Source organism: Heliangelus exortis, chromosome 21 (assembly GCF_036169615.1).
Source record: "Heliangelus exortis chromosome 21, bHelExo1.hap1, whole genome shotgun sequence".
Classification (NCBI taxonomy): domain Eukaryota; kingdom Metazoa; phylum Chordata; class Aves; order Apodiformes; family Trochilidae; genus Heliangelus; species Heliangelus exortis.
Window position 1 is genome coordinate 6,049,433 of NC_092442.1, and position 27,719 is coordinate 6,077,151.

A 27,719-nucleotide genomic window follows, 5' to 3' on the forward strand; every position below is an offset into this window, starting at 1 on the left:
TGCAAGGCAAGAAGGCCTCCATCTCTCTAGAGCAGCTTCCACATCTCCTTTAGGACAATCCATCCACCAGTGAGGCAGAACCTGGACCACGAAGAAGCCCAGCAAGGTTCACCTCAACCCCCTTCAGTGCTTCTGGCTCCAAATACCTGAAACCCTGGCGCTTCTCCAGCGCCAGCCACAGACAGGGCTGCCTGGCCTCCAGAGATGGCCATTCCCAGAACACATGCCTGGGGCTGTGTGTGACTCGGCCCTGAGTCACCAACTCCCAGCAGCCCAGCCCCTCTTTGCCTGGGCAGCATGGGTGTAGAGCCAGTCCTGTCCTCTGGCTCCATCCCACCACCTGGCATACTGCAGGATTAATCCTGCTCCTGAGCTCAGTCCTGTGAGCTACAGCCATCCTCACATCACCTCTTTTGTTCAGGAAAAACCAATGGGACCCAAACAACAAGCCCCTTCCACCCATGGACCCCAATGCAGCAGCAGCCAGGGGCTGAGCTCTGGTGCTCTGGCCTTCCCCCAGCACGTCCCCAGTCTGCAGCCCCCACCAACCTCCCACCCAGCAGATCCAGGCACCCCACAGGCAACAAACTTCCTAAAACTGAACTGCTGAGCAAAACAAAGTTTAATGCTTCTTTCACCCTTCTCTAGTCATCCCAGCTCAATGCCACCCCACTGGTGAGGTGGACCGCGCAGCCAAGGCTCCGTCAGGAAGCTGCCAAATTTCTTCATCCTGGCCAGGCTCATCTTCAGCCCTCAAATCCACAGGACACTGCAGGCTGACTCATCCCAGTGGCTCGGGGCACGGGTGTGACTGACATCCAGGGTCCCAGTGATGAGAAGAGAGTGGCTACATTCAACAGTTCTTCAACTGGCAGCTTTAGCTATTAGAGAAGGACATAAAGCTTGCCACTGAAGAACTGGTGCTGGTTAGCCAGGAGCAGGGCAGTGGGACAGCACCTGGGAAAGGAACACACACATCAGAGTCAGGATGAAACCGCACCCAGCTGAACCATCACACCCACAGCAGCCACCCCAGGGTTGCTCCTTTCCCTTGCCCCGCCACCAAGTCCTGATTCACCACCTTGTCCTTCCCACAGGGCTGAGATCCCACAGGATCCCCTCTTTGTTGTGGGGGATCAGGAGGCAGCCCCAGCCTTGATCCCCTTCCCATCCCTCCCCTCTCCCAAAGCAGCTGGGACTTGGCTTCTGTAACCTGCAACCAGTCTTAAAACACAAGTAGGGAAGAAATCAAGATTTTCTGCTGGAAAAGAAGAAATAAAGCAACCTGCTTGGGTGGGGAGGCTACTGCAGGTAGGGGTTAAGGCATTCCCTGGCTGCTCACCTCAGGCATCCGAGCTGGCAGGGTCCCACCTGGCCGGGTGCCAGCCGCCTGCCTGCCTGCCGAGGAAGACACTTTGTCAGGCGGCTGCTGCCAAGCCACCGCCAGCGGAATTTTGGGGAACGCAGCCCTTTCCCCCCCCCCGTCCCCGTGTCATTTTTATTGGAGGACAAAGACAGCAACCCCACAGCCTGGGGGGGACCCTGCTGCTTCCCCTTCCACTCAAGGGAAGGGGGAGGGGAGAGCCACAAAGAAAACCCCCCTTTTCCACAGCACCCGGTGCTTCCAAGGTTGGGATTGAGTTCTGGGAAATCCCCAGGTGGCCAGACCCGGTGGGGGGACGGACAGACAGACCCGTTGGGGTCTGCCCCACAGCATCCTCCCGCCAGCGTCACCCCAAAAGCACCCGGGATCCCGGCCGGCCCCAAGTCCTCGAGGGTGAGGAGGGAAGGCTGGGGTCCCGGTGGGGGGGCTCCCGGTCCCGGAGGCCGGGGCTCGGCGGCAGCGGCGGCGGGGCCTGGCGGGGATGCCGAGCATTCCTGGCGTGCCGGGTACATCTGGTCCGGATTCCAGCGAGCGGGTCCCGGCCCTGCTCCACCCCCGCCGGCCCGTGAATCAGCACCCGCTGCTGAGCCACCAGCCCCGCCGGCACCGGGGGTTGACGAAGCGGGTGGGAGGGGGGTAGCTGTCCGTAACAAGGCTCTCCCCCCATCTCCCCCTTCTTGGCACCCACAGACCCCACCGCTACCGAGGAGAGCCCCAGTAGGAGCTCGCCCCGTTAATGAATCGCTCTGTGCTCCCAACCAGTGCCCCTCTCCCGGTTTAACCGGGTCATCCCCCGCTCCACGCCATCCTCCCCTCTCGGTAGAATCAACTCTACCCCTTCCCCCCCCCCTCCTTCCCCGCAACGGGTGCAGCTCCCCCGCGCTGTCCCACAGTAAAGCCGATCCCTCTGCTCACCCCCGGGGCACCCCACTGACCTCGCACCCGCTCCCCTGCCCGGGATGCTCCGGTCCATGCCCACGGCAGGGAGCGGCTTCGGGTCAAAGTCTGCCCCGCCCGGTCCCAGAGTGAAGGTCACCCCCTGGGCGGCCACCGCCCGTCACGGAGCGGCCCCGGACGCGGTCCCGTTGGCCCCACCGGGATCCCCCAGAGCGGGGAGCAGGGACCGCGCCCCAGTCCCGGCTCCAACACCCCCCCCCTTCCCCTTCACCCCGCCCCACAGCCAGCGGGGGCGAGGCCGCCGGGCCCGGGCGACGCACGCGGAGCCTCGAGAAGGTGGCGCCGAGCCGAGCCCCTATCCGCTCCCCTACCCCCGGTAAAGGTCACCTTCCCTGGCGGGACTACCGGGCGGGGGGAGAGTACCAGGCCCCTCACCCCCCGGTACACCGGCGGCCCCGCACAGGGTTCGGCTGCTTTTAACGCCCATCCCAGCGCGGCCCCACCGGACCCACCTGCGCTGCACGGCCCAAACGCATCCGGTGCGGTCCGACCCAGCCCGGCCCGGTTGGTGCCACCGCTGCTGCTGCCGCCGCCTCCCCCCCGCCGCCTCGCGCGCCGGCTCCCGTCTCGGATCAGCTGGCGGAGTCATGACGCAGCCACCCACCGGCCCCACCCCTGACCAATCACCGCCCAGCACAGGAGGTGCGAACCCCGGCCCCGCCCCGCCCGCTCCCGCCGTGATTGCTGGCTGCCTCCCACCAATAGCGACCAAACACAGCGAGCACTCAGCCAATAGGAAGGCACAGACGGCGCTCTGCCCCGCCCACCTTGGCTAAGGAAGCGCCGGAGTAACCGGCGGTTGCCTAGGAAACGGCTGGGCCCGCCCCGCCGCGGAGCATGCCGGGAGATGTAGTGCGGCGCGGCGCTCCCGGCATGCTCCGCGTGCTGTGAGTTGGCATTTTCAAGAGGGTGAAGGGGGCGGTAGGAAGGGGGGGGGGAAGGCAGTGAGGGCGGCTCTGAAAGGACTCGGCCCTCCCGGCGGGGCCCTGGAGGGGAGCGGCGCTGTGGTGGGGCCGACCCTGTCACCCCCTCCCGCCCTGAAGCGGCTCCGCCCGCCCTTTTTAGCGCTTGGGGCCGGTGACACAGCCCCGATTCCGAGAAGTTGCTCTTGAGTCGGCGGCCAATCAGAAGTGGTCGCTTCGCCCCGCGCACCAATCGGCGGGCGGGGGGGGCGGGGCCGGGGGAACTCGGCTGACCCCGATGACTTGGCAGCGCCGCGCCATGACTGGACAACTTCTTTAAAGGCGCCGCGCTCGGGCGAGGGGAACTGAGGGCACAGGCGGCCCGGCCCGGCGGATCCGCCCCCGCGGGGCTTACACCGCGGGTCCGAATAGCTGCGGCGGGGCGAGCCGGGTCGGGGGTGTCGAAGGTTGGAAAGCTGTGGTGCCCCTTTAAGGCGTTTTCCTGCCCTTCGCCCCAGTAACAGCTGATTGCAGCGGGCAAGGGGCGGGGGGGCCAATGGGCTGCCGCCACGTCCCGCCCACGTGACTCCCACGCGCTGCCGTGAGGCGCTGCCCGGCGGGAACCCCTGAGTCTTTAAAGGGGCCGCGCAGAAGCAGGCGGTGTGAGGGGAGGCGGGCGGGTTTCCTGAGGGCAGCGAAGCACCGGGCAGTCCCGCCAGAACGGGAGGACACGGGTAGTGGCTGCGAGACTCGGCCCCGTTCACGGTCGACCGGGGCTGGGCGCTCCGTGCCGCCCTCGCGGACTGCGCTGGACCCCTGAAGAGGAGGGCGGGAGGGTCCTGGGGGCGGCGGGGAGGGCGGCCCGGCCCGGCCCGGCTCCCTAGCGCCGGTTCCCCCCCGGCACTCACCTGCCGCCGGTGGGGTCCACCTGCCGCCGCAGGGACCCCTTTAAGGCCGGCTGCCTCGTCAGCGCGGCTCGCCCGACTCCAGCTGACAGCCCGGAGCGACTTTGACGTCACCGTGACCTCAGCCGGCGCCGTCGCGTCATGCCCCGCTGCCTGCCCATGTATAGGCACCGCGCCCCGGCCTTGCGCAACCCCCCTCAGTCCCCCGCCCCGCTGGCCGCTGGAGGGAGCCCGGCCCCGGCCCCGCTGCCTCCCCCTTCGGGGCGCCGGGGCTCGGCGGGGCGCCCGTCCCGTGTCCCCTCGCGCCCCCCGGGCACATGGCGGCCGCATGTGACCGCCGTCACCTGACCAACATGGCCGGGGTCCGCCGCGGCTGAGCCCGCCGCCGCCGCCAGGTAACATGGGGCCGGGGCGCTGCGGGACCCCCGGGAGGGTGAGGGACCCCACCCCACCTCCTTCCCGGGGGAGTGAGGGACCCCCCCGGAATGAGACCTGGGGCCCGTAGGGCTCCGTCCCGGCGTTTCTTCCCCCGTAGCGCGGGCCCAGGTCCGGCATCTCCCCGTGTCACCCTCCGGGCACTGCCTGTGTCCCTCGCCCCGGGGCTGCGGAGGTGCCGTTGTGTCCCCTTCCCCAGCACTGGGGCTCTGCAGACCCCCTCATTTTCCCCTTCCCAGCTGGCGAGGTCCCCTCGTGTCCCTCTCATCGGCCCCAGGGTACTCCCGAGGTCCCGCTTCCAGGGCTGTGGAGGTGCCATCTTGTCCTCCCTTCCTGTTGCTGCAGAGGTCCCATCGTGTCCCTTTCCCCCGCCCTGTGGCTGTGCACGTCCCATCGTTATCCCCCCCCTCCCCCCCCAGTCTTATCATGTCCCACTCTCTGTCCCTGGACTGTGGAGGTCCCATCAGGTCACCATGTTTGGCTGTGGAGGTTCCATTTTATCCCCCTGCCTCAGCCAGGGCCACTCCCTTCTCAACCTCACCCCTCCCAGATGTAGCATCTTAGAGGGAGCTCCTAGAAACACCATTTTCCTTCCCCACCCCGGTGGCAATGGGGACGTGAGGGTTGCTGTGAGACATGGGTTTGGTGGGGGGAGCCGGGCAGGAATGGTGCTGTGTTCCTCTGCTCACTCAGGCACACATCACCCCCGGGTGATCTTTCTTCCATCAGAAGCCGATATGGACGGCTTCCTCCAGAGCGTGGAGAAGGACCTGAACATCGACCGCCGTCAGCTGGCAGCTGCCACCGAGGGGACCCACGTCACCGCCTTTGTCCCGGTGAAATGGCTGACGAGCCTCAAAGAGCGCCGGGTGCTGCCCGGCCTGTGCCCACGGCCAGAGGGACTGAGTGACGTGGAGGTGAGGACCTTCCTACAGCACTCCGTGCAGAAACTGCCCACGGGCTGGACCCGGGTGGAGATCCACGGGCTGCGGAAGGAGGGGCTGACGTACCCTGTGGTGAGGGCGCAGCCTCTCCCCGCCTCCGACCAGCGGAACGGACACCCCGAGACCCTGCACGGCTTCATGCAGCACGTCGCCTCCCAGAACTACCGGAACCTGTGGAGCCGGGCTCACTGCCTCTACGCGCGGCCGTACCGCCACGCCGATGTGCCACCCACCCTGCCGGCCCTGGACGCGCTGCGGGCCGCCCTACAGAAGGTTTATGGCTGCCCAGTCCTTCGGGTGGGCAAGAACGTGCCTGGTGCTTCCCCCGCCAAGGAGAATGTGGTGGTCACCAAAGGGGTGTCCTCCTGCCCTAACCTGCTGCAGGCTGAGGCTCTGCTGGAGTCTGCCAATATGTTGTACATCATCTACCCATACGTGCAGTTCTGTTTACACGACATTGTGACTTTCAGCCCGGCCAAGCTCATCAACAGCCATGCCAAAATCCTCTTCCTCCTCTTCCATGTCCTGCAGGCCATGAAGGCTTGTCACCAGGCAGGTCTGGCTTGCGGCCCCTTCTCCCTTCGGGATGTGGCTGTGGATGAGAAGCTGTGCAGTCGGCTCCGTGTGAACTTCAGAGAGTACGAGCGACTGAAGAAGGAGGAAGTGAACCTGGAGGCTGGTGTGGAGCAAAGGAGTGAGCAAACCAGCACTGGCGTGCGAGGGCAGGAGGCAAGGTGCCCTGCCTGCCAGAAGGACCTCCGAGACCTGGTGTTAAAGTGGGTCCATGGGCAGGTCAGCAACTTTGACTACCTTATGCGTCTGAACAGTTTGGCTGGAAGGAGAATGGGAGACCCCAATTATCACCCAGTTCTTCCATGGGTGGTGGACTTTACTACCAAAAATGGCAAGTTCAGGGACCTAAGGAAATCCAAGTTCCGACTCAACAAGGGAGACAAGCAGCTGGACTTCACCTATGAGATGACCAAGCAGGCGTTTGTAGCTGGTGGATCCAGTGGAGAGCAGCTCCATGTCCCCCATCACATCTCTGATGTCCTTTCAGATATCACCTACTATGTCTACACTGCTCGGAGGACGCCCAAGGCAGTGCTGTGCTGCCATGTGAGGTCCCAGTGGGAGCCCAATGAGTATCCAGCCAGCATGGAGCGAATGCAGAGCTGGACCCCAGATGAGTGCATCCCAGAGTTTTATACAGACCCCTCCATCTTTCGATCCATCCATCCAGACATGCCTGACCTGGATGTGCCATCCTGGTGTAGCTCCTATGAAGAGTTCATTGAAGTCCACCGCATGCTGCTTGAGAGCCGGGAGGTTTCTCAGGACCTCCACCACTGGATTGATCTCACTTTTGGGTACAAGCTGCTGGGAAAGGATGCTGTCAAGGAGAAGAACGTCTGCCTCCATCTAGTAGACAACCACACGCATCTGACATCTTACGGTGTTGTGCAGCTCTTTGACCAACCACATCCCAGGCGCATGGTGGGACCTGCCTACACCCCTCCTGAAGCTCCAGCCATTGCCCGGCCTCTTCTCCAGAACATCAGGGAGGCTGTGTTTCTGGAGGATATCCAAGGCCAGGTGACAGATGTGGTTAATGGTCTGGTCCTGGAGGCTACTCCGAGTGAAACCACCTGGTCTGGGGACAAACCTGTCTCAGGTGAGGATGACTTAGAGCAAGGGACAGAAGCCCTGGATTCCATTTCTGCTACTAGTAGAGCTGCTGATCAGCCCTGTGCCCCTGTGCCTTCAGCACAGCCCTCCACCCTCCCTGCTTATGCCACTGAAGGCAAAACCTCAGGGGTCCGACCTCTCCGTCGGAGCAAGGCTGGTGCTGTGGATCAGTTTGACATGAAGATCACACTTCCTGAAGGCTTCAATCCACTCCTGGCTCTGGAAGAACTGGAGAAACTGGACAATTTTTTGGTTAAAGGCTTAAGCAGTGAGATGCAGCTAATGGAGCAGCCGTGGGAAGAGCCACCCCTGGGTCTCTCAGACCTCTTCCAGAGGGACATGCAAGCTTTGGGCATTCTGGTGGCTGAGATTGTCTTTGCACCAAGGATTCGTCCTTCAAAGCCTGACGCATCCCTCTTGGAGCGGTTCCTGATGGTGCGGAATCTGTGTCGGTACCATCCCAAGGAGATCCCAGCCCCACTCCAGCACATGCTGCACGTCCTGCTGCAGCTGAGCGTGCCAGTGGAGAAGCTTCTGAAGACCAGGCTGAGCAAGGGCATGGTGCAGCTGTTTGAATACCAGCCCATCTCCCAGGGCCTGCCCCCACCCTGTCCCACCCAGCTCCTCAGTCCCTTCAGCTCTATTGTCCCCTTCCCCACGTACTTCCCAGCTCTACACAAATTCATTTTCACCTATCAGGCAAAGAAGATAGAGGATGAAGGTCAGGGCCGGGAGCTTGTTTTCAAGCTGTGGCAGCAACTGGAGGGGATCCTTCCCGAAATCACTCCTGAAGGTTTGGAGATCCTTCTGCCCTTCATATTATCTCTCATGTCTGAGGAGAACACTGCTGTCTATGCAGCCTGGTATCTCTTTGAACCTATATCTAAGTCCCTAGGTCCAAAGAATGCCAACAAATACTTGCTCAAGCCATTGATTGGTGCATATGAGACCCCCTGCTACCCCCACGGCAGGTTCTACCTCTACACTGACTGCTTTGTTGCCCAGTTGATCGTGCGCCTGGGCCTGCAGTCCTTCCTCCTGAACCTGCTGCCACACATCCTGCAGATCCTCGTCGGCATCGAGAACTCACGGGAGGAAAGCAAATCCTTCCTGGGCACGGCTGAAGATGATGAAAGTGGAGGGGAAAGCCCAGTGTCATGTGTGTTTGGGGAGGAGATCAAAATGGATGTGGAGCACAGCTCTGCTGCGCTTGACCTCCTTGATTACACCTCTGGTGTCAGCTTCCATGACCAAGCCTACCTGCCCGAGAGTGAGGACTTCCAGAGCGGGCTCTATGTTGGGGAGACTCTGCAGCCCCAGGAGCAGGAATCACTCAGCCTTGGGCGGCTGAGCGACAAGAGCAGTGCCAGTGAGGTGTCCCTGGGGGAGGAGAGACCTGCGGATGGCGATTCCCAGAAGGACAAGAGCAGCCTGAAGTCGATGGACAGCAGCCAGGATCTGAAACAGAGCGAGGATGAGGAGGAGGAGGAAGAGGAGCATGATGAAGAGGAGCACGATGATGCGGCGGTTGATGCGGAGCTGACGGTGGCCGTGGATGCTGGTGCCTCTGTGGATGTCACCCTGGCTGATGACAGCAGTGAGCCAGAGGATGGAGAGGGAGAGGAGCTGCCGGATCACTCTGATGACAAAGAGCAGACGATACTCCTGGGTAAGACCCTGCTGGCACTGAGCTGTTCTGCTGAGCATGGCAAACACCCAGCAAAGCAGGGAGTGGGAGCAGGGAAGAGCTGGGGAAGAAGTGGGTCTAGATATGGGGGTGTCTTTGGTCCCAGCTTGGGGATAGCAATGAAACCAGGTCTCCACTGAAACATGTGGGTCTGAGACCTGGGGAGCTTGGTGATAGCTAATCTATGCCGTGCCGGGCTCTGTCCTTGGGACTGCTTTTTGTTTTGCAGACACAGCCTGTAAGATGGTGAGGTGGCTCTCAGCCAAGCTGGGCCCTACTGTCACGTCCCGCTTCATCGCCAGGAACCTGCTCCGTCTGCTCACCTCCTGCTACGTTGGTAAGGTTTGCTCCTCCCACCCCCAGCCTGCTGGATGCCTTGGGTGTGTGTAGCCTCCTTCTTCAGCTCATGTTGTTGTTGTCTCTGGGCAGGTCCCACCAGGCAGCAGTTTATACCAAGCAACGATGAGAACAGTCCCCTGAGTACAGGAAATATCTACCAAAAACGACCAGTGCTGGGAGATCAGGTGTCCAAGCCAGTGCTGGCCTGTCTCGTGCACGTGGCGTACCTGTACGGAGAGCCCGTCCTCACCTACCAGTACCTGCCCTACATCAGCTACCTGGTCAGTATTGGTTGCCTTTTCTCTACCTCTCGCGTGTGTTAGGGTGAGAGCTGTGTCTAGGCACAAAAGGAAGATGCACAAGAATAGTTCAGCCTCACCAGGAGCTTCCTGTTTTAAAATCTTTGCTTGGTTGGGCTCCATCTGGGTCAGAGTGGGCTGAGCAGCTTTGACTGTGTTGGCTGAGAAGGGCGGTGCTGATGCAGCCAGAAGAGGCACCTTCATCCCTTGCCATGAGCTACCTCCTGCTTCCAGTGAAGCATGTGGTTGCATACATGGGCTTTCATAGCATCCTAGACTGGTTTGGGTTAGAAAGGACCCTAAAGATCATCCAGTCCCACCCCTCTGCCAGGGGCAGGGAAACCTCACACTAGACCATGTTACTCCAAGCCCCATTTGACCTGCCCTTGAACACTTCTAGGGATGGAGCAGCCACAGATTCTCTGGCTAACTTGGCCAGTGTCTCTCCCCATTCACAGTGAAGGATCTCATTTAAATCCAGTTTGAAACTGTTCCCCCTTGTTTGCTCTTTAGCAAGCCTCAGCCACTGTGGATCTGCCTTGGGCTGTCCCAGCCCCTCCTTCTCCATTTCAGCCAGGGTTTTTCCCATCAGACCTATCGCTGGCATGCCTGGAGCCAGAGGAAAAAAAAAAAAAAAGTTTTCCTTTGCTTTGCTGAAATGGAGCTGTCCCAAGGGTGGGATTGTGATAACGGGCAAGCAGAGAAGTCTGGGCTGCTGTAGGGCTGCTGGAGTGAGTGGTTTTTGTGGTCTGTGTGAGGAGATAGGGGATGAGCTGGGGAGAGGCTGCAGGAGGTTTTTCAGTGGTATAAAAAAATACTGGTAAGAGTTTCAAACTTTTTGTCCTGCAGTTCGTTGCTGAAGAGCAAGAAGAGAATGTGTGTAATGCAGCTGGTTGAAAAACAACCCAAATTTTCATAAAAAAAGAAAAGTTTTTGAATGTTTTAAGCAGGCTTGGTTTTCATATTGTTCCCTTTTTAGTGGTTATAAACACTTTGGTTATGGATTCTTGTCTAAATGGAAAGCTTCAATAGCTTTTTGATAATTTAAACGTAGAGGAAGAGAGGCCACAGCTGTTCATTTAAGGAAAACAAAAAGGCATTGTCAGTTTTTCCAGTGTTGAAGGGGAGATTTTTCAGGGGAAGAAATCCCATTTTTCAGCAAAATCTTCCTCCACCCAGTTGCAATCATAGCTCCAGCTGTTCTGCTTTGCTTTACACAACTTATTGCTTGGGGGCACTGGGGGGATTAATACCCCTGTGAACAGCATTTGGCAACCTGATCTTAAGGCTGTGGAGCTGGCGGGTCACAAATAGGATAAAGTCAATCCTTCCTGCAGGATTTGGCAGAGTGGCTCTTTTGTGAGAGGAAGAGCCTCTGTGATGAGCTGGAAGATGGCAGGTGTACAAGAAATATAGCAGAAACCAGGAATTGTTTGTGGGTTTTGCTATTGGCTCTGTTTTTTGGGTGTTTGGTTTGTCTAGGAGTGAGGAAATAAGACAATCTAGACAGGAATCTTTTAGTGCTGCTGCTCTTAACTCTTTGGCATTGCTGTAACCAGCATTGCTACGTGGTCAGCAAAAAAGAAGATGCACTCTGCTGCCTCATGAAGTTCTCAGCATCTCGAGTCCTCCAAGTCAGCAGCAGGTTTGTCTGTAACTTGTGCTTGGATATTCCGTGCCAGGACTGATCCTCTGCAGCCTGTGTGTTCCACCTCAACGTGGCACGGCACGAGGACGCCGGTTCTTGCTTTAAGTTTTGTGTCTGTAGGAGGTCTCCCCACTTCACGTGCTGGCAAATGTGTTTTGAGACTGAGCTCGAGTGATCCTGGGCTCACCCTTGATGTTTCCTGCTGGGGAGGTGGTGGCCCTGGCACTGAAGGACTCCCTTTTGCAGGTTGCACCCAGCAGTGGGTCTGGTGGTGGTCGGCTGAACAGTCGGAAGGAGGCAGGGCTCCTGGCTGCTGTGACACTGACCCAGAAGATCGTGGTGTGTCTCTCGGACACCACGCTGATGGACATCCTCCCCAAGATCAGCCAGGAGGTTCTGCTCCCAGTGCTGGGCTTCCTCACCTCACCAGCCATTGGGTAAGTGCTGCAGTCTGCTGCCCCTTCAGCCAGGATTGGCATAACTCAAAATGGGGGATTTGGAAATGGTTCTCTAAGGGCCTTGACGCTGCTGGGGTTGTGGGGCTGCTCCTGCCCTGGTGGGCACCTCCTGGGGTAGGGCATGTAGAGCTTGCCCCGTTCAAGACCTTCTCATAACACAGACAAGGCAGGAACCATGAAGGAAAGGAAAAGGGAATAAGTGGAGGGCAAGCTGGTAATGGATGTCCTCTTCAGTTTCCCCAGTGGTGCCCAGGCCCGTATTGTCCTGTGCATTAAGACAATCAGCCTAATTGCCTTGGTCTGCCTGCGGATTGGGCAGGAGATGGTGCAGCAGCATTTGAGTGACACAGTGAGGAGATTCTTTGGGGCATTCTCACTGCTGCAGGAGCTGCAAGACCAGGTTAGTGACATGGGAGACGTTCTCCTGCCATCCCCTAGTACCCAGCCACAGGCTGTGTTTGTACAATTAATTATATGATGAGTGCATCTGATCTTTCATATGTTATTTTGTGCAGGGATTAACAGCAGAGTCTCTGAGCAGCTGTGAGATGCCTGTGATGGAGGTGCCCCTTTCAGATGGGAAGCTGCTGGCCCTGGATCCAACTGTGTTGATGGAGTTACAGAAGGTGTTTAACCCTGAGATGGCCTACACCACCTACATCCCCTTCTCCTGCTTGCTCGGTATGGCTTGGCCACCATCTCCTAGGAGTTGTGAAGAGAGCTCCATGCTCTGCACATGGGTGCTGGACCTGAAATCAGGAGAAGTCAGAGGTTGTAGGGCTGCTGGGGAAACCCACAGCTTCTTTATGGTGGCTTTTTAGTTTAGGAGCCCACCAGGCTTAGAATCATGGAATAATTTTGGTTGGAAAAGACCTTCAACATCATCAAGTCCAACCATTAACATAGCACTGCTAAGTCCACCACAAATCTGTGTCTCTAAACACCACATCTCTGTGCCTTTTAAATATCTCCAGGGATGGTGACTCAACCACTGCCCTGGGCTTCAGGCTGCTTTGGCTGGGAGCAGAATATGGGGATGTGGTGTTCACAGCTGGGTGCTGACCTGTATCCTGTTGATGGTGGGGGGATGATGATGATGAAGAAATTCATTTCACTGAAGCCACATTTCCTCCCTTCAGGTGACGTTATCCCAGCAGTTGTGCCCAACCACTCACTGGTTGAGAAGCTGGCCAGCCTCTACCTGGAGAACGTGAACCCCAAGAGCCTGCAGGTGGTCAGCCTGGAACAAACACCGAGTGTGGTGGCCTCAGACCAAGATACACGAATGACTGAGCCCTTCTCTAGCCAGCAGGAGGACACTCACTCTGGTACTTTTGGGAGCGTGCTGGTAGGGAACCGCATCCAGGTCCCTGTGGACACGCAGCGTGAGGGTCTTGGCTTGCTCCGTCTCAGTTCTGGCACTGGTGGCTTCATTCCCAGCTCGTCCCGTGAGGAGAATGCCCTGAAGCATGACCTTCCCCGCAGTACCCACATGCTGTGTGGGAACTGGCTGGCCTACTGGCAGTACGAGATTGGGGTGAGCCAGCACGACCCCCGCTTCCACTTCCACCAGATCAAGCTACAGAGTTTCTCAGGGCATTCAGGAGCCATCAAGTGTGTGGCACCTCTCAGCAGTGAGGATTTCTTCCTCAGTGGCAGCAAGGACAAAACTGTTCGTCTTTGGCCCTTGTACAACTACGGGGATGGCACCAGCGAGGTGCCCCCACGCTTCACCTATGCTGAGCACAAGAAATCTGTTTTCTACGTGAGCCAACTGGAGGCATCACAGCACGTAGTGAGCTGTGATGGGACTTTACACATCTGGGACCAGTTCACAGGTGAGAAGGGGAAAGGTGAGGGCTAACTGGAGTGAGCTGCTCTGGATCTTTAAAGACCCTGGTCCTTAAAGACAGAGAGGCCAACTTGATGTTTGGCTCCTGTTAAAAACCAGTGCAGAACTGGAGATTTTCTCTGTACCTTCTCTGTACATCTGCTGCTGTAACGCTGCCATCATGTTTTCACAGGGAAACTTCTCCGGACTTTTGATGAACTGGACAGCAAAGTCCCCATCACAGCTGTGACCACCATGCCACCTCCCTACCACAGCATCTCCGTGGCCAGTGCAGACTCCGTGCTGCGGTTCATCGATCACAGGAAGCCAGGACTACAGGTAAGGGAGTCACCTTCCTCCATCTGCCTGCTTGATGATGGGATCGTGGCTGGGCCCGAGCCAGCTGCCATGCCTCCAGGAAAGCCAGCTGGCCCTTGTCCCCTTAGTGCTGGATCCCCTGGATCTTCAGCCCCACAGTATCTGGACCTTCTCTCTTGCAGCACGAGTTTCGTTTGGCCAGCGGGGTGAGTGCTGGGCTCATCCGCTGCTTGGCTGTCAGTCCCAACGGGCGCAGTGTTATGGCTGGCTTCTCCTCAGGCTTCATTGTGCTGCTGGACACCAGGACAGGACTCATCATGCGGGGGTGGCCTGCTCACGAGGGTGATATTCTGCAAATCAAGGTGAGAGGTCCAGCTGGGAGCAGGGGGAAGGGTTGCTTTGTCAGCTTCACCCATCCCCTGAAGCTGCATGGAGCTGCTTTCTAGTTTGCAGAGCTTCTCTGCTCCATCTCCTTCCATCCTTTGCTGTGTTCCCAATAAGCTGCTCAAGCTCTCCTGCCCCATGGTTGGTGCTGTGGGTGGCTGTTGTTGGTCCAGAATGTGCTGAACAGAAATCAGCCTCCCCACAGTCAGTCCCTTCCGAGCAGGCCTGCAGCAGGGGCAGGGAGGAGACACCTCACCCATGAAGAAGCAAATGTGTTGGTTGCTCTGCAGAGCTCTTGTTCCCCTGGGGGAGTGTTACTCTAATGAGTAACTCTTGTCCATATTTACCCACCCTCAGGGAGCAGTGTGGAGGTTCCACTGTCCTCGACCCAAGTGCAGGTTAAACAAAGTGCAGTTTGTTTACCCTCTCACTAGCTCTGCTAATAAGCAGCTCTGGGCTTCTCCTGCCCTCAGCAGTGTTCTCTACCATGAGAGAACCTCCCAGTTCCTTTCACTTGTGAAGGAAAATAATTTGGCAGGTGGTTTGAAGGGAAGGGAGATAATGTCTTTACCCTCTGCAGTAGTAACATGATAAATTAGTTGAGGATCAGGATATTGAGAAGAGACACAGCCCATCACTTGGATACTTGGGTACCACTAGAGAAGGTTGCCAGCTACCAGAGTGCTGTAGCTTGCAGTGTCCAATGCAGATGTCTTGTTAATATTGCTTGGAAATGGCTGGGACTGCCCTAAGGTTTAGCACTGGGACTGTTGGATCATTTGCAGGATGGGGCTGGGATTTTTTCCTGCAGCAGTGTTGGTTCACTGTCCTTTCCTCTGTTGCAGGCTGCAGAGGGCAACATGCTCATCAGCTCCTCTTCGGATCATTCCCTGACTGTCTGGAAAGAACTGGAGCAGAAACCTTTGCACCACTACAAATCTGCATCTGAACCCATCCACGCCTTTGACCTCTACGGCAATGAAGTGGTCACTGGCACTGTGGCCAACAAGATTGGTGTCTACTCCATGCTGGAGTCCTCAGCCCTCCCCATCAGCACGACCAAGCTGAGCTCGGAGAATTTTCGGGGTACACTGACCAGCCTGGCAGTGCTGCCCACAAAATGCCATCTCCTGCTGGGCTCAGACAATGGTGTCATACGCCTCCTGGCGTAGCGACCTGTGGCCCAGGAGCTGGTGGTAGAGCTGAAAGCCAGCAGCCTCGCTTCCAGAGGAGGCAGAGTTAGGTGTTTCTGAACAGAGGATGCAGGGGGGAAGGTGTACTTGTTAGTGAGCCTTTGGTAAAGCCTCTCTAACCTCTTCCTTTATCTTGGAGAAGAAAAAAAGCCATAAGTGAGAAACCTCTGCTGCTGCTGGGAGAAATGCTGGGTGTTGTAGGTCACTGTCACCCCTGCAGAGAGACCTGGAGCTCTCCGTACCATGTGTGCCTGATTCCCCAGGGGACTGTGAGCCCTCCACAGTAATATGGACCACAGGTATCCTGCTTCCTTCAGTTAAGGGATAAGAGGTGCCACCTGACAAGAAAACAATAGTATAGCTGCTGCTGTCTGCACTCACCCTTCTTTCTTCACTCCTAAACCACTGAGCTGTCTGACCAGAACAGCATAAGCTGGGCCTGTGATGTGCTGCCTTTGGAGCTGTGTGGTGGCAGGCATCTCCTCCTCCTCCTGTGGTCTGTGTGGGCCCAGAGGAATTAACTTTAGTTTCTGCCAGCTCAGTTAGAGCCTGTATGGGAGAAGGACAGGTTAAGTGGAGCGCTTCTGGAGCCTTGCTGGCTCCAGGGTGAAAATGGAAATCTGCCAAGGCATGAACCCCATTTCTCTGTGGGTTCATTTAGCAATGGGCTGCTGCAGAGGTACAGTTTGGGATGGGAACATGACTGTCTAGGGAGGGCAGAACTAGATGCTTCCATGAGGATTTTGGCTTCTAGAGCCATAGGATAAGGCTAGACTGTTGTTGGGTCCTCCCCCAGCAGTGCTGCATCCTGTGTATAGGTGAGGGTGAGGAATGCCCTGTGTACCACACACTGGCAGTGTTTCTCAAGAAATCATCTTTATCCTCTCCACTCTTCTTCGTGCTGGTCAGACTCCTGGGGAAGACAGGACATCAAAAAAGATGCTCATTTTTGTCCCCTCCTGCCCTTGTAGGGTGAGAGCCAGGGAGCATGATCCAACAAAGTCTCCTGAACTTCCCTTTGGGACAGCACTGTACCCACCCAAAAAGTGAGGAGAGTGCTCTTTGACCCAGCAGTAGGATAGAGAGTTGCCTCACTTCTCTTGCAGCCCTTTTCCCATCCATCCTGCAGCCTAATCAGAGCGGGAAGTTCTTATCTTGGGCAGAGGAGGAGCTTGCTGCAGGTTGTCCTGGGAGGGCAGAAGGCTTTCATCCAGCTCCCAGTTCATCTGAGGCATTTCCAGCTGGGACGGATGCTTTCCAGTTGGCCCTTGCTATCCCCCCCTACCCAAGGGGAGCTCTCAGTCCCTTGTTGCCTACTAACCACTTGCAATAGATGTAAATATTTACTTCCAATAAACTCTTTGAAAGAGATGCAGAGACGGGTGCGTGGAGAAGCTCTTTGCTGGAGGTCCTAGGTGTGGGTACAGAACTGGCTTCCGCTGTCCAGCTCAGGCAGATGAAATGAAAGCTTTGACTTGGGACACCTCTTATGTCCCTGGAGGAGGTGGAGATGCTCTGAAGATCCCCTGGATGCAAAGTAGGACTGTGCTGCACCGGGACTTGGATCTGCTTTCCTAATGAAGTAGAATCATTAAGGTTGGAAAATACCTCTAAGACAATCAAGTCCAACTGTCAGCCCAGCACCACCATACACAGCAAGCCATGGCCTGAAGCACAATGTCTGTGTAGTTTTTGAAAACCTCCAGGGATGGTGGTTTCCCTGGGCAGCCTGTTCCAATGCTTTACCACTCTTTCAGTAAAGAATTTTTCCCTCATATCCAATCTAACCCTCCTCGGTGCAACTTGAGGTTGTTTCCTCTCATCCTAAAGTAGCTCCCCATGTTGCAGCAATATGTCCTGAAGTACCCTCTGGTTGCAGAACTGTCCTTTCCACTCCTTCCCAGTGTCTGGAATGAGTTTGGCAGCCAAGAGCTGCTGCAAGAAATGGTGGTGGAAGCACTGTGCTCCCCTTAGCATTCCCCACTGCTCCTTGGTGGCTTGTCTCACCGTGAGCTCATGGATAGAGCTGGGAAGGATCACTCTTCCTCCTGGATCTGGCACAAAAACCTCTTGGGACAGGAGCGCTGGAGCACTGCCCATCCTGGAGACTCTTCCTCTGTGCCGCAGCGGTGCGTGCGTGCCCGGCACCGGGGCCAATTCCACCAGCAGAGCTCTGGTGCCTGCTGTGGCCCGGGGGAGGTACCAGCTGCTCTTGGCATCACCACCTCCTGCTCGTATACGTGGCCACGGGGCCTTGGGCACCAGCCATCTGCTCAAACCAGTGCCTGGCACTTGCTGCAGCAGAAGCAGCTGGGACACAGGAAGTAAATATTCTGGGGGTTTCTGCAAAGAAAAATTAAAAAGCAGAGCAAACCCTGGGGCAATAAATGCCAAGCCTTACGTTTTTTACTAAAGGTTATGAAGAAAAGAGTGTGTTCCCAGCACAGGCAGTGTCAAGTAGAGCCACTACTAGGGACAACTGGCTTCTCATGCTGGCAGGAGTTTCAGAGCTGGTAAACTTGGTGTTAAAGTTGCCTTGAAGGTACAGCAGCCCAGAGTGCCTCCTCATCTCCAAATGTACTACAGATTCACTCTTCTGCCCCAAACAAATGTTGTGGGTCAATATTTGACCCCCCAAAAACATTTGATCCAAAACAAAGTGGATGCTGTGGGTCAATATTTGCCTGGCAGATTCTGGGATGGGTGGTGCCGAAGGTCGCTGCTGGTGGGCTGGACAAGAGGCTGGCTGTGTCCCATGCAGAGCCCTCAGCCAGGCCAGAGCTGGTGCCAGCTCCGACGAGGACACAAACAACTTCAAGGTAAGGGGAAAAAAAATGAGGATTTGTCAGTAAATGGGGATTCCTCCAACAAGCAACAGTGTCTTGCTGGGAAAAGGGGGTGAATTTGGCAGAGGCTTTGAGGATAGGCAGCAGCAGGGAGGAAAGGGGCATGCAGGGTTAAATGTGGCTGCAGGATTTGGGGTTTGGGAGGAGGGGGAATGAAACAGGCTCAAGTTTTGCTTCTTCCACTTGGAGGGTGGAAAGCAGCCCTAGGAATTAAGTGTATGGCAGCCATGCTGAGGGCTGGGCTTTGGCATGGAGACTTTATAAAGTTAAGAAGAAAATAATGTTATTTCTGCTTGTGAAGGAAAAACGTCTGGGTGAATTAATGGGAATGAATAATGGGAATGGGTGGGGGTTTATTCGTGGCCCTGGAAGCCCTGTTCCCACTGTCCCATGCGGGAACCCAAGTGCGGGGGTGGGAGAAGGTGGGTTTGCCAGCAAAAGGGGAAGGCGAGTGCTGGGAAGGGGAGGACTCTGTATTCCAGGACATAGTGCTGAGAAATTGCTCTGGCATTGCTTTTTCTACCTGTAAAGTCCCTCCCAGAGAGCACTTGCTGAGTGCCTGCAGCCCCCTGAGGCAGGTCAGTATCCCTTCTCCCGAGAGCCCAGGGCACAGCTGAGGATGCTGATCCTGTTCCTTGGTAGTTTGGATGGGAAAGGAGCAGCAGAAGCTCTTGTTTTCTTCCAGAGGTATAGTGTGAGCCAGACTGATTAGGGAAATATCATTTACGATCCAGAAAAATGGGGGTGATGGAGTCAGAAACACAGTGCTCCAAACAGGAGAACCTGGCTGTGGTTACAGCTCTGCTCTGCCATGAGTCCCTGTTCCTCTCTGATTTTGCTGCCTTGGCGTTGGACCCAGGAGTCCTGTGTTGTTTCTGTGCAGCATTGTTCATCTCCCCCTTGCTTTCTGCAAACTCCTGCGCCAACCTGTTTGGCCAGGTTGATAATTTTCTCCCTGCAGACCTGAATAGGCTCAGCTTGCTGCTGCCAGGCAGCTGGAAGTAACTTCTCTCTCGGATGGTCCTTCTGTTCCAGAAACATGGTGTTCCTCTGGGGTCTGTTGCTGCTCTGCCTGTCTGCTCTGCACAGTCAACTAAGGGTAAGTTTTTTTTTACTCCAGCTGTGGTGGGGACATCTCTGGTGAGCAAAGCCCCCACCAGCAAAGGGCACCAAACCTCAGGGCAAATACCATCTGATGCTTCTGGGTGAGAAGCCCCAGAAAGCGTATTTGGTGGAGGACACCACACCTCTGCTATGGAGTCAGCCTATGCCCCAGTGCAGCAAGGTTTCTTAATCTTTTTTTTCCTAGCTGATATAGCTGTGGATATTCTCATTATCCAAGTGGCTTTCTGTAGAAAATTTCTGGAAACTTTGCTTCAACTGTATTTAGTCACCATGACCTTTGGGGGTTAACAGGAGGTTGTTTAATAACAGCTTTTTTCCTCCCATTTTAAAACTGGATCCCCGACAGATTTGAGATTGCAAAACCATACTGCTTGCTCTCTAGTGGATACATTATTTTGCACCCTTATGACCTGGTCCCTTTCTAAACAAACCCAGCACTTGCAAACTCTCCCAGCTCCTGCTCACTTCCACCTCCCCATGGTGGACCTCATCGCCTCTGGCTCTCAGTCCTACAGCCCTGCCAGTGCTGAAGCCACGAAGGGGCTGCTACAGCCAGGCTTGTGCCAGTCTCTGACCTGGAGTGGCAGCAGAGAGGACTGACTGAGAATTCAGTGGAAATTATCTGGGACCTGGCTTCATTTCTTTGTTGTTGATTTTTTTTTTTTTCCCCCTACAGTTTTCTTCAGCACACGCCATTGAGCAACAACGCCTCTTCTTAGACAAAGATGGGAATCTGAGGGTAAGCAATGACCAGTTGTACCTCAAGGGGTCATGCTGTGGTATTCACAATGGTTTTCCATTTTGTCCTAAGGTAGGATGAGCCCAGGTGGTGCCATCTGACAGCACCAGCACAATGAGAAAGTCTATTGCTGTGCAGAATATCTAAATGTGGGGGACAGAATTGGTAGCCTTAGAAAACTGGAAAATGGGGAAAATTGGTGAGAAGAGGGATGGGATGGAATAGAGCAGACAAGTCAAGAAGTATTGCAGGTGCCTGGAGAAGAATTTGAGCCAGAAAGGATTGAGGTTGTGACAGCAATAGAGGATGCTGACCAGTGCATGAGGCAGATTGGCAGTGCTAAAATAAATGAGAGGAGGTGAGGAAATCAAGGCTGAGGCTGATGGATCAAGAAATGGTGAGGGCACAGGACATGTGCTGAACAGGTGGTGGTTCTTGCTCTCAAAGCATGGCTGTTGGGCTCCTTTGCCTGGGGCAGGCCCTGAGAACAAGTGGAGGAGGAACCACTGCAAGACCCTCACTCCATCCATTTTCCCAGGATACTGTTTCCAAACTCACTGAGGTGCCTTCAGCCTCAAAGTTAAAAGGCAAACTGAAGTGAATACACCACCAGAGCAGGGAAGCTGTAAAGTTTTCCCAACCCACTTAGCTGTGCAGTAAAACCCTCGAGTGGAGGGGGCATTGTGCTCCTGCTTCCACAGTGCTATCCTTCTGCTTTCTCCCCAGGATTTGAAAAGTGCTGGAATTGTCCAGTCTGCTCTGCCAGTAGCCGTCCCAGCCCTGCCCAACAAAAAGCTGGCAGGCTTTACCTATGACCACTTCCAGAAGATTGATGGACACACGTTACCTTTCACCACCACACTGCCAGGCACAAGGGATGACAGGAACTCTGAAGATGAAGTCCCTGGGGCTGCGGGCTGTCATAAACTGCAGCCATCTGGGGACATTGCCTCTTCTGAAGAGGAAGGAGAGGCTGAAGATAAAAGCTGTGAGATAACTTGGAAGGAGAGACAGAGGCTAGCAGATGGCTTGATGAGATTCAGCATCAAGCTCCTTAGAGAAGTCCAGCTGGAGTCCAACAGAACCAATGTGATCCTGTCGCCCCTCAGCATCGCTCTCGCCTTGTCTCACGTGGCACTGGGTAACATCTTAGTTACAAAAGCAGCAGTTCCTGCCCTGCCTTGTACCCCTCCTGGAGGCACTAGGAACTGATGTGCAAAACACAAAGATTAAATACAGCACCTGCACTTCATCTTAGTCCTGCAGCTTTAATTAGGTAGCATTACAATTGAAGCTGCTCTCCATGGCCTGTGCTGAGGCTCCTACTCTCAGGTTTCTCCTGCCCCTTTTGTAAGGCACAGTAACAGGAGGCAGCTTAGAGTAACCTCCCTGTTTTCCACTAGTTGTGAACTAACAGGAATTTGGCTTTGCTTTTTAGGAGCAGCAGGTCAGACAGAGAAGCATTTGCTGGAGGTGATGCACCTGGAGTCAGTTCCCTGTCTGCACCAGGTGCTGGGCACCCTTCGCAGCAAACTTGCTGAGTCCACCCTCAGCCTGGCATCACGTCTGTACCTGCAGAAAGGTGAGAGCTGGCAAGGGAGGTTCTGTATGGGTGTAGGATAAACCTCTTGGTAACCAGGAGTGCTGGAAGCACGCTGACATGCTGGGAGATGTCTCCATTTCCCTAAGCACTTTTCCTGGGGAGGGTCATGCTGCTGGCTGAGCCACTGAGCAAATTTTTTCAATGTCTGATGGCTTCATAGAGAACTCTTCCCCTCTGGCAGGATTTGAGGTGAAACAGAAGTTCCTAGAGGATTCAGAGAAATTCTATGGAGCAAAGCCCATGACCCTTTCTGGCATCAGTGAGAATGACCTCATAGCCATAAACAAGTGGGTAAAGGAAGCAACTAATGGGCAAATACCCACCCTCCTGCAGCAGCTCCCAGAAAACACAGTGATGCTCTTGCTCAATGCAGTCCATTTCCATGGTGAGCTCTAGAGGCCTTACTTTTCCAGAGGGATAGCTAGAAACCTACTACTTTTCTGCAAGCTCTGTAGCTGAATGGCATCTCCTCTCACTGCTTCCTGCTAGTCAATCTGCCTGTTCTGTTCTTGTACATCTGCCATTCCTCTTGCTTAGATTTTTTTTTTTTTTTTTTTTTTTTTTTTTTACAATAATGAATCCCAACCAGTTCATATGTGCTAAAAATGTTACTGGAGAGCAAAGCCAGAAGGCAGCAGGTGGCACCTGCAGTATTTTTGCCTCCTGGTTCAGGATCACAGAGAGCAGCACATCACTGCTCATCTTAACCAGGCCACATGCAACTCATCACACAGCAACCACAGAGCTCGGGGGCAGCTCCTGTGGATTTCCTTCTGACTAGAGCACAGTGGTCAGGCACATCTTCCTTTTTTAGTTCCCTGAGGATTGTGAACTGGAACCCAGACCAAACATTTGCAGTGTAAATCTGCAAATGTTTCAGCTTGGTCTTGGAGCACTGTTTCACCCTAAGCAGCACAAAGGGAACACTCTTTATTTTGCAAAGCACAGACATCCATTACTTTATCTTCATAGCCTTCAGTAATCTCCCATGCTGAGACATGAGGATTAATCCTCATTCTTTTTGTTATTACAGATCTCCTCTCTGGAAGGTAAGAGCTTCCTGCTGGTAGGGCTCTTCCAGCCTTGGTACTGACTTCTCTTTGCTGAATTTCTATTTGCCAGCTCACTATCTGCCTTATGGAAAACTCATGATAGGAGGGATGTCAGCTAGGCAGTTTCTGTTCTACTACCCAAATATAACTTATGTTGATCTCTTAACTTGTATTTTGATAGGATTTTGGAGGAACAAATTTGATGCTAGTTTCACTGGGCCAGATGTATTCCACCTTGACAATGAGTTTGTGGTCCCAGTTGAGATGATGAAAGCCCAGCAGTACTCTCTGAGCTGGTTTACACTGGAGTCCCAGGACATTCAGGTAGGGGTCTATTAGGAGCACTACAAGGTTTAATTGAATTTTCCTTTTGCTCTGATATTTTATTGAATGGATGTATTCTCACAAAAAACCAAATATCTTTTAACAGGCATAGCACACAAAAATTTAATAAACATCCTTTGTCCTTGCTTCTAGCAAGAATGTTGAATCATTCTCAGTCTCTAGGGAAAATCACAAAGAGATATTCCCACTAAACAGGAATTAATGGAGGTTTAAAATCATGAGTTAAAGATAAATGAGGAAATATGGGAAGGAATTCCCTCAGACAATGTACTAATGGAGCCCTACAGAATACATCTACTGCTACTGTTTGTGCATGTGCACTTCCACTCTGCCACGCGTGCTCAGTCTGCTCCAGTCTTTTCCAGTCAGTGGGTAGATACTGAAATCTAGTACTGTTATTCCAACATACTTTCTCCTCTGAAGTAATCAGGTACCTCCTTCCCAGCAGGCCGTTTTCACCCCATAGCTAGACTGGATCTGCAGACCAATTAGAAAAAGGCTAAATCAAAGGCATCGCTTTCTTGCCCTTCCTTCCTCTTCCATCAGTTATTCTGATTGGTTCTATTTCCAGGTGGCCAAGTTTCCCTTTAAGAGCAACATGAGTTTTGTGGTCATTGTCCCAAACCAGTATACCTGGAACACCTCTCATGTGCTGGAGAACTTCCCATATCAGCAACTATGCAGGCTTTTTCCCAAGGAGGTACCCACCACAGTGAAGATCCCCAAAATAAAATTGGACTACAAGCTGGAACTCAACAATGTTTTCAGTCAAATGGGTAAGGCCTCTAACAGGATTTGTGCAGAATAAGTGAAACTGATCAGTCTGCATGGCATCTGTTCACTAACACTAGAAGCTGCCATCCTTGTTTCTAAAGCTGTGCCTCACAGCTTGATCCAGATAACATCCAAACTCTTTCAACTCTTATTCCTCTCCTTTTTCTTATACTTCACTTGCCTAGCACCAAATGTTTTGCTCCAACAAGATGATACTACAAAGAAGGTAGCATTCACAGTTCCTCACAATCTTTACAAGTTCTTCCTATTCCCCTGTTTCTAGCCAAGACCAACTTTTCCTCATGCATCAATCTTTTTCTCTTACTTTGTCATTTAACATAGTGACCAGGACCTGGAGATTGCCAAGAGATAATGCAAATCACAAAGGCTGGAAGTGAGATCTTACTGAAATGAAACACCATGTACTGCATTTCCAGATGAGAGTAAATTAAGCATTCACTTTGTTTTACAGAAAAAATAGATACAGATAAAAAACAATCTATGTAAAAGTGTGTTCAGCCTAGCAAGAAAGAGCTGCTTTTTAGGGAAGGGCTTAAGTTCTTACACTAGTACTCTAAAAGAGGTGGACAAAGAACATGAAAACTGTTCTGGTCTTGGCACCCTCAGTCCTTCATGCATAAAGGGGCTGGGGAACCTGGCTGGACTGCAGCTTTTGTTTGTGTTTCCTGCCAGTTCTCAGTCCTTCCTGGTGGACAACACACGTAGCAACAGATGAGGCAATTGCTTTCTTCAGACTGCTTTGAGGAAAATCAGAGTTGGTGGCACCAAATGGGACAGGTTAACATAGTCTCATTTCTCTGTAGGCCTCCAGGAGCTGTTCACAAACCCAAATCTGCAGAAGATCACAGATGGGCCTCTCTTTGTATCCAGTATACAGCACCAGTCCACCCTGGAGCTTAAAGAAGATGGGGTGGAAGCATCTGCTGCTACCAGTATCGCGATTTCACGCTCGATCTCTGCCTTCAGCCTTGACAGGCCCTTTGTCTTCATCATCTTTGAAGATGAAACAGGCATCCCACTTTTTATAGGCAGAGTCCAGAACCCTAACCCCAATGCTGCTCCCCAGATCAAAGAGCTGCGGGACTCGAGGGAAGGAGCAGATGTCAATAAGTACCCCATGCCCAAATAAAAGAGGAGCAGAGCCTGAGTGTTCTGGGACTGCTGCCTGAACCTTTGGACCAGCTAAGAAAGGCCTCTTGTCCATGGAGACCTTCCTTTGAGACCACAGGAGGTAATCCCTTGCTGTTTTCCTTTACAGATCTCTAGAGACCAGCCCTGGGCTAGCCCATTCCAGCCTTGATGAGCTTCTCCCAGCTGGGGTTCCCCTCTGTTTACCTGAAAAGCTAGTTCTGCTTGAATTTCTCTCCCAGGGCTCTCAGTCCTGGAAGGGAGACTTCCTTGTCCCTAGACTCTTATTAGAGTCTTTATTAAGCTCTTACCAGAGCCCTCCATAGCCTGGAATCATCATTAGCATCTGGCAGCTTGGGCAACAGCCAGAGAGATTCATATGGCTCTTCCTTCTGCAGTTCCTGTGAACATGTCTCCCTCAAAATGTTCTTCTGAAAACCACCTGTACCCACCTAGAAAATGACCTCCAGATCAACTGAACTAATAACCACTTGTCTTCTTTAGGATGCCTCTCAGCCATTTCCAGACACAGGCTCTTTTCAGAGATTCCCTTTTCCCACTCCCTGTGGGATCTGATGTGGGAGGGTCTGCAGTGGGGAAACCCCTTTAGATCCTCACCTCCAGCCCAGACTTGGATAGTCCTAGATTTTTCAAGACATATTTTATAAAGTATTTTTTAGTAATTTTTATGTTGGCAGAACAATAAAAAGTAAAGCAGAACACATTTGCTTAACGTTTTGCATTGAAAGACCCACCAAGAAAAGAGATAGACACTCAACTTGGATAGCTGCAAAGATTGGGAGGGAAAAAGTCTGGGCATGGAAAGGTAGGAGAAGCTCTTTGTTACACCTAATCACAGAGGACAGCACTGGCTGTAAGGTGAAATGGCTCATAAGTGAAGACAGTCCAAGGATTGAGTTCAAGAAATTTTGGGCATCTCACCTGCTGTGTAACCTCGCTGGGTCTGAGCTGGCTTTGTGAAATGGGCAGAATTCCTCAAATCAGGGCATGACCCAGTGGCACAGGGACAGGAAGGTATTTTGCCTATGAACAGCAAGGCACAGGCAAGGGGTGTGACAGATATTGGAAGGTGCTCATCTGGCATCTTCTGTGATTTGTTCTGGGATCCTGCTGGCTCCACAGCACAACACTGGATAGTCAGGAGAGCTTCCAGGGGAAGGAGAGACAAATTTTGGTGCCTGTAGCTGAATGTCACTGCTTTTGCCCCATTTTGGCAATGTCCTGTTCCAGTTTCAGTTCTGTCTGAGGTGGGCACAGCTCCATGGATCCTTGCTCTGATGTAGCAGTGCAGCTCTGGAAAAAGCTACCATGAAAGATTCTTGGGACCCATCCAAGCCATTCTACCACTTAAAAGTATTCCTCTAGCTCACCAGAGCCTGCCATGCTGCAACTTTTTCTGCACAAAACAACTACTGCCCATAGTAGATCCCGCTTCTGAACTTCCTCGGCTTCTGGGTATAGAGCATGGTGCTCTGTTTTTGTGAAACAGCAGTTACAGAGCTCAAGGGCCACCCTTCTGGCAGTGTTTTCATCCCTTGAGAAGTCTTCCTTCCCTCAAAGGAAGGAGCAGAATGCTCCTGGGAGCCTCCGTCCCTGCATGGTCTGCACCATCTGCTGGAACAAGAGAAGGACTGACTCACCAACCATGAATTTTGGGGACGCAGGAGACTTTGGGGAATAAAAAGTCCTGGCTCAAACCTGCAATTACACATTTCTTGCAGTCTAAAAGGGGAAGAACAGCTAAAGATAATATCCATCCCTCTAACCAATGCAATGACACGTACCCTTCAAAAAGAGGGTGTAATTACAGGGCCATGCAATTTTAACAAGTAAACCCACAAGAATCCAGCCCTACTATGAGGGTATAACTCTAGCCCACAGGCAACATTTTTGCTTATTTATTTATACAGATTCACTCCTAACATTCAGAAATACCATCCCAGGCCTGAGGTAAGTCTTGCTCTGGCTACTGCAACTGCAGCCCTAACCTCACTGAGTTCTACCCTCTTGTACTACACCTGTGCAAAATCTGAAGTGCATCCCTCTTCTATGAAGTTTTTTCCCCTCATTCTCAGTCTCCTGAACAGCTTGGTACTTTATTTCCCATTTTCCATCTTTGTGCCAGCCCTCCTCCTTCAAGCTGTTCTTGTCAAACTATTGATTTCATCCTATTTGACAGTACAGCAGCCCTCCGTGACTGTGCTTTGCTCAACAAATGATCAGTTACACCAACCTCAAGACTCTTTTTCACTCCACCGACTCTCCAGAAGAGGCAGTTTGTAAAATGCAAAGTGATATTAATGTCTCTGCTCAGCAATTTCCATTTCACATTGCTAAGCTTTCACTTTGATTGAGCTCTATTCTGAAAAGACATGAATAGCACAGGGCGTTTGCTCTATAGCTCATCTAAGAAGGTCAAATAAGTCTAAATATCTTTATTATGAGGTGTATTTTTTCCTCAGTAGAGCAAATTCAGATGAACATGATCAGAACTTCCATAACAGAGGCGAATGTTGTTCAGACAGCATAGTGCCTGCTGCCTTGAACCCAAACCAGAACAACAGTAAAATGTTTGTATTGATTTAACAAAACTGATTTGAGCCCTTGCATCTATTTAGACAAGTGTTACATGCTGTTTCAGAGATACCCTTCATCTACAGGAATAAAGCTTGCTTTGGCCTATAATAACATT

General features: G+C 53.5%; 2 protein-coding genes and 1 long non-coding RNA gene across 9 annotated transcripts; 2 read left to right on the forward strand and 1 right to left on the reverse strand.

Moving 5' to 3' along the window:
• Positions 1 to 604: 604 nt before the first annotated feature.
• On the reverse strand, positions 605 to 4,254 carry LOC139806258 (uncharacterized). Its single transcript, XR_011730197.1, has 2 exons — positions 4,152 to 4,254; positions 605 to 881 (listed from the first exon to the last, which is right to left on the reverse strand). It is a non-coding gene; the product is annotated as an uncharacterized lncRNA (long non-coding RNA).
• Positions 4,255 to 4,319: 65 nt separating this feature from the next.
• Positions 4,320 to 16,748, forward strand: WDR81 (WD repeat domain 81). Of its 2 annotated transcripts, XM_071765598.1 has the most exons (11): positions 4,320 to 4,543; positions 5,313 to 8,885; positions 9,133 to 9,240; positions 9,333 to 9,523; positions 11,436 to 11,626; positions 11,882 to 12,047; positions 12,163 to 12,328; positions 12,787 to 13,485; positions 13,672 to 13,817; positions 13,979 to 14,158; positions 15,026 to 16,748. In XM_071765598.1, exons 2-11 carry the CDS (start codon positions 5,321 to 5,323, stop codon positions 15,350 to 15,352), a joined length of 5,739 nt encoding a protein of 1,912 aa, XP_071621699.1. In that variant the 5' UTR covers positions 4,320 to 4,543; positions 5,313 to 5,320; the 3' UTR covers positions 15,353 to 16,748. The 2 variants fall into 2 exon arrangements, with proteins under 2 accessions (XP_071621699.1, XP_071621698.1); XM_071765597.1 differs by lacking the exon at positions 4,320 to 4,543 and having other exon boundaries at positions 5,148 to 8,885.
• Positions 16,749 to 16,882: 134 nt separating this feature from the next.
• Positions 16,883 to 25,728, forward strand: SERPINF2 (serpin family F member 2). Of its 6 annotated transcripts, none has more exons than XM_071765633.1 (9): positions 16,883 to 18,188; positions 19,252 to 19,318; positions 20,021 to 20,083; positions 20,810 to 21,224; positions 21,522 to 21,665; positions 21,868 to 22,071; positions 22,920 to 23,062; positions 23,655 to 23,859; positions 24,200 to 24,326. In XM_071765633.1, the coding sequence occupies exons 1-9, from the start codon at positions 18,037 to 18,039 to the stop codon at positions 24,253 to 24,255; spliced, it is 1,449 nt and encodes a 482-aa protein (XP_071621734.1). In that variant the 5' UTR covers positions 16,883 to 18,036; the 3' UTR covers positions 24,256 to 24,326. The 6 variants fall into 6 exon arrangements, with proteins under 6 accessions (XP_071621734.1, XP_071621732.1, XP_071621729.1 ...); XM_071765631.1 differs by lacking the exon at positions 24,200 to 24,326 and adding an exon at positions 24,682 to 25,728 and having other exon boundaries at positions 17,721 to 18,188; positions 19,178 to 19,318; XM_071765628.1 differs by lacking the exon at positions 24,200 to 24,326 and adding an exon at positions 24,682 to 25,728 and having other exon boundaries at positions 17,732 to 18,188.
• Positions 25,729 to 27,719: the final 1,991 nt, after the last annotated feature.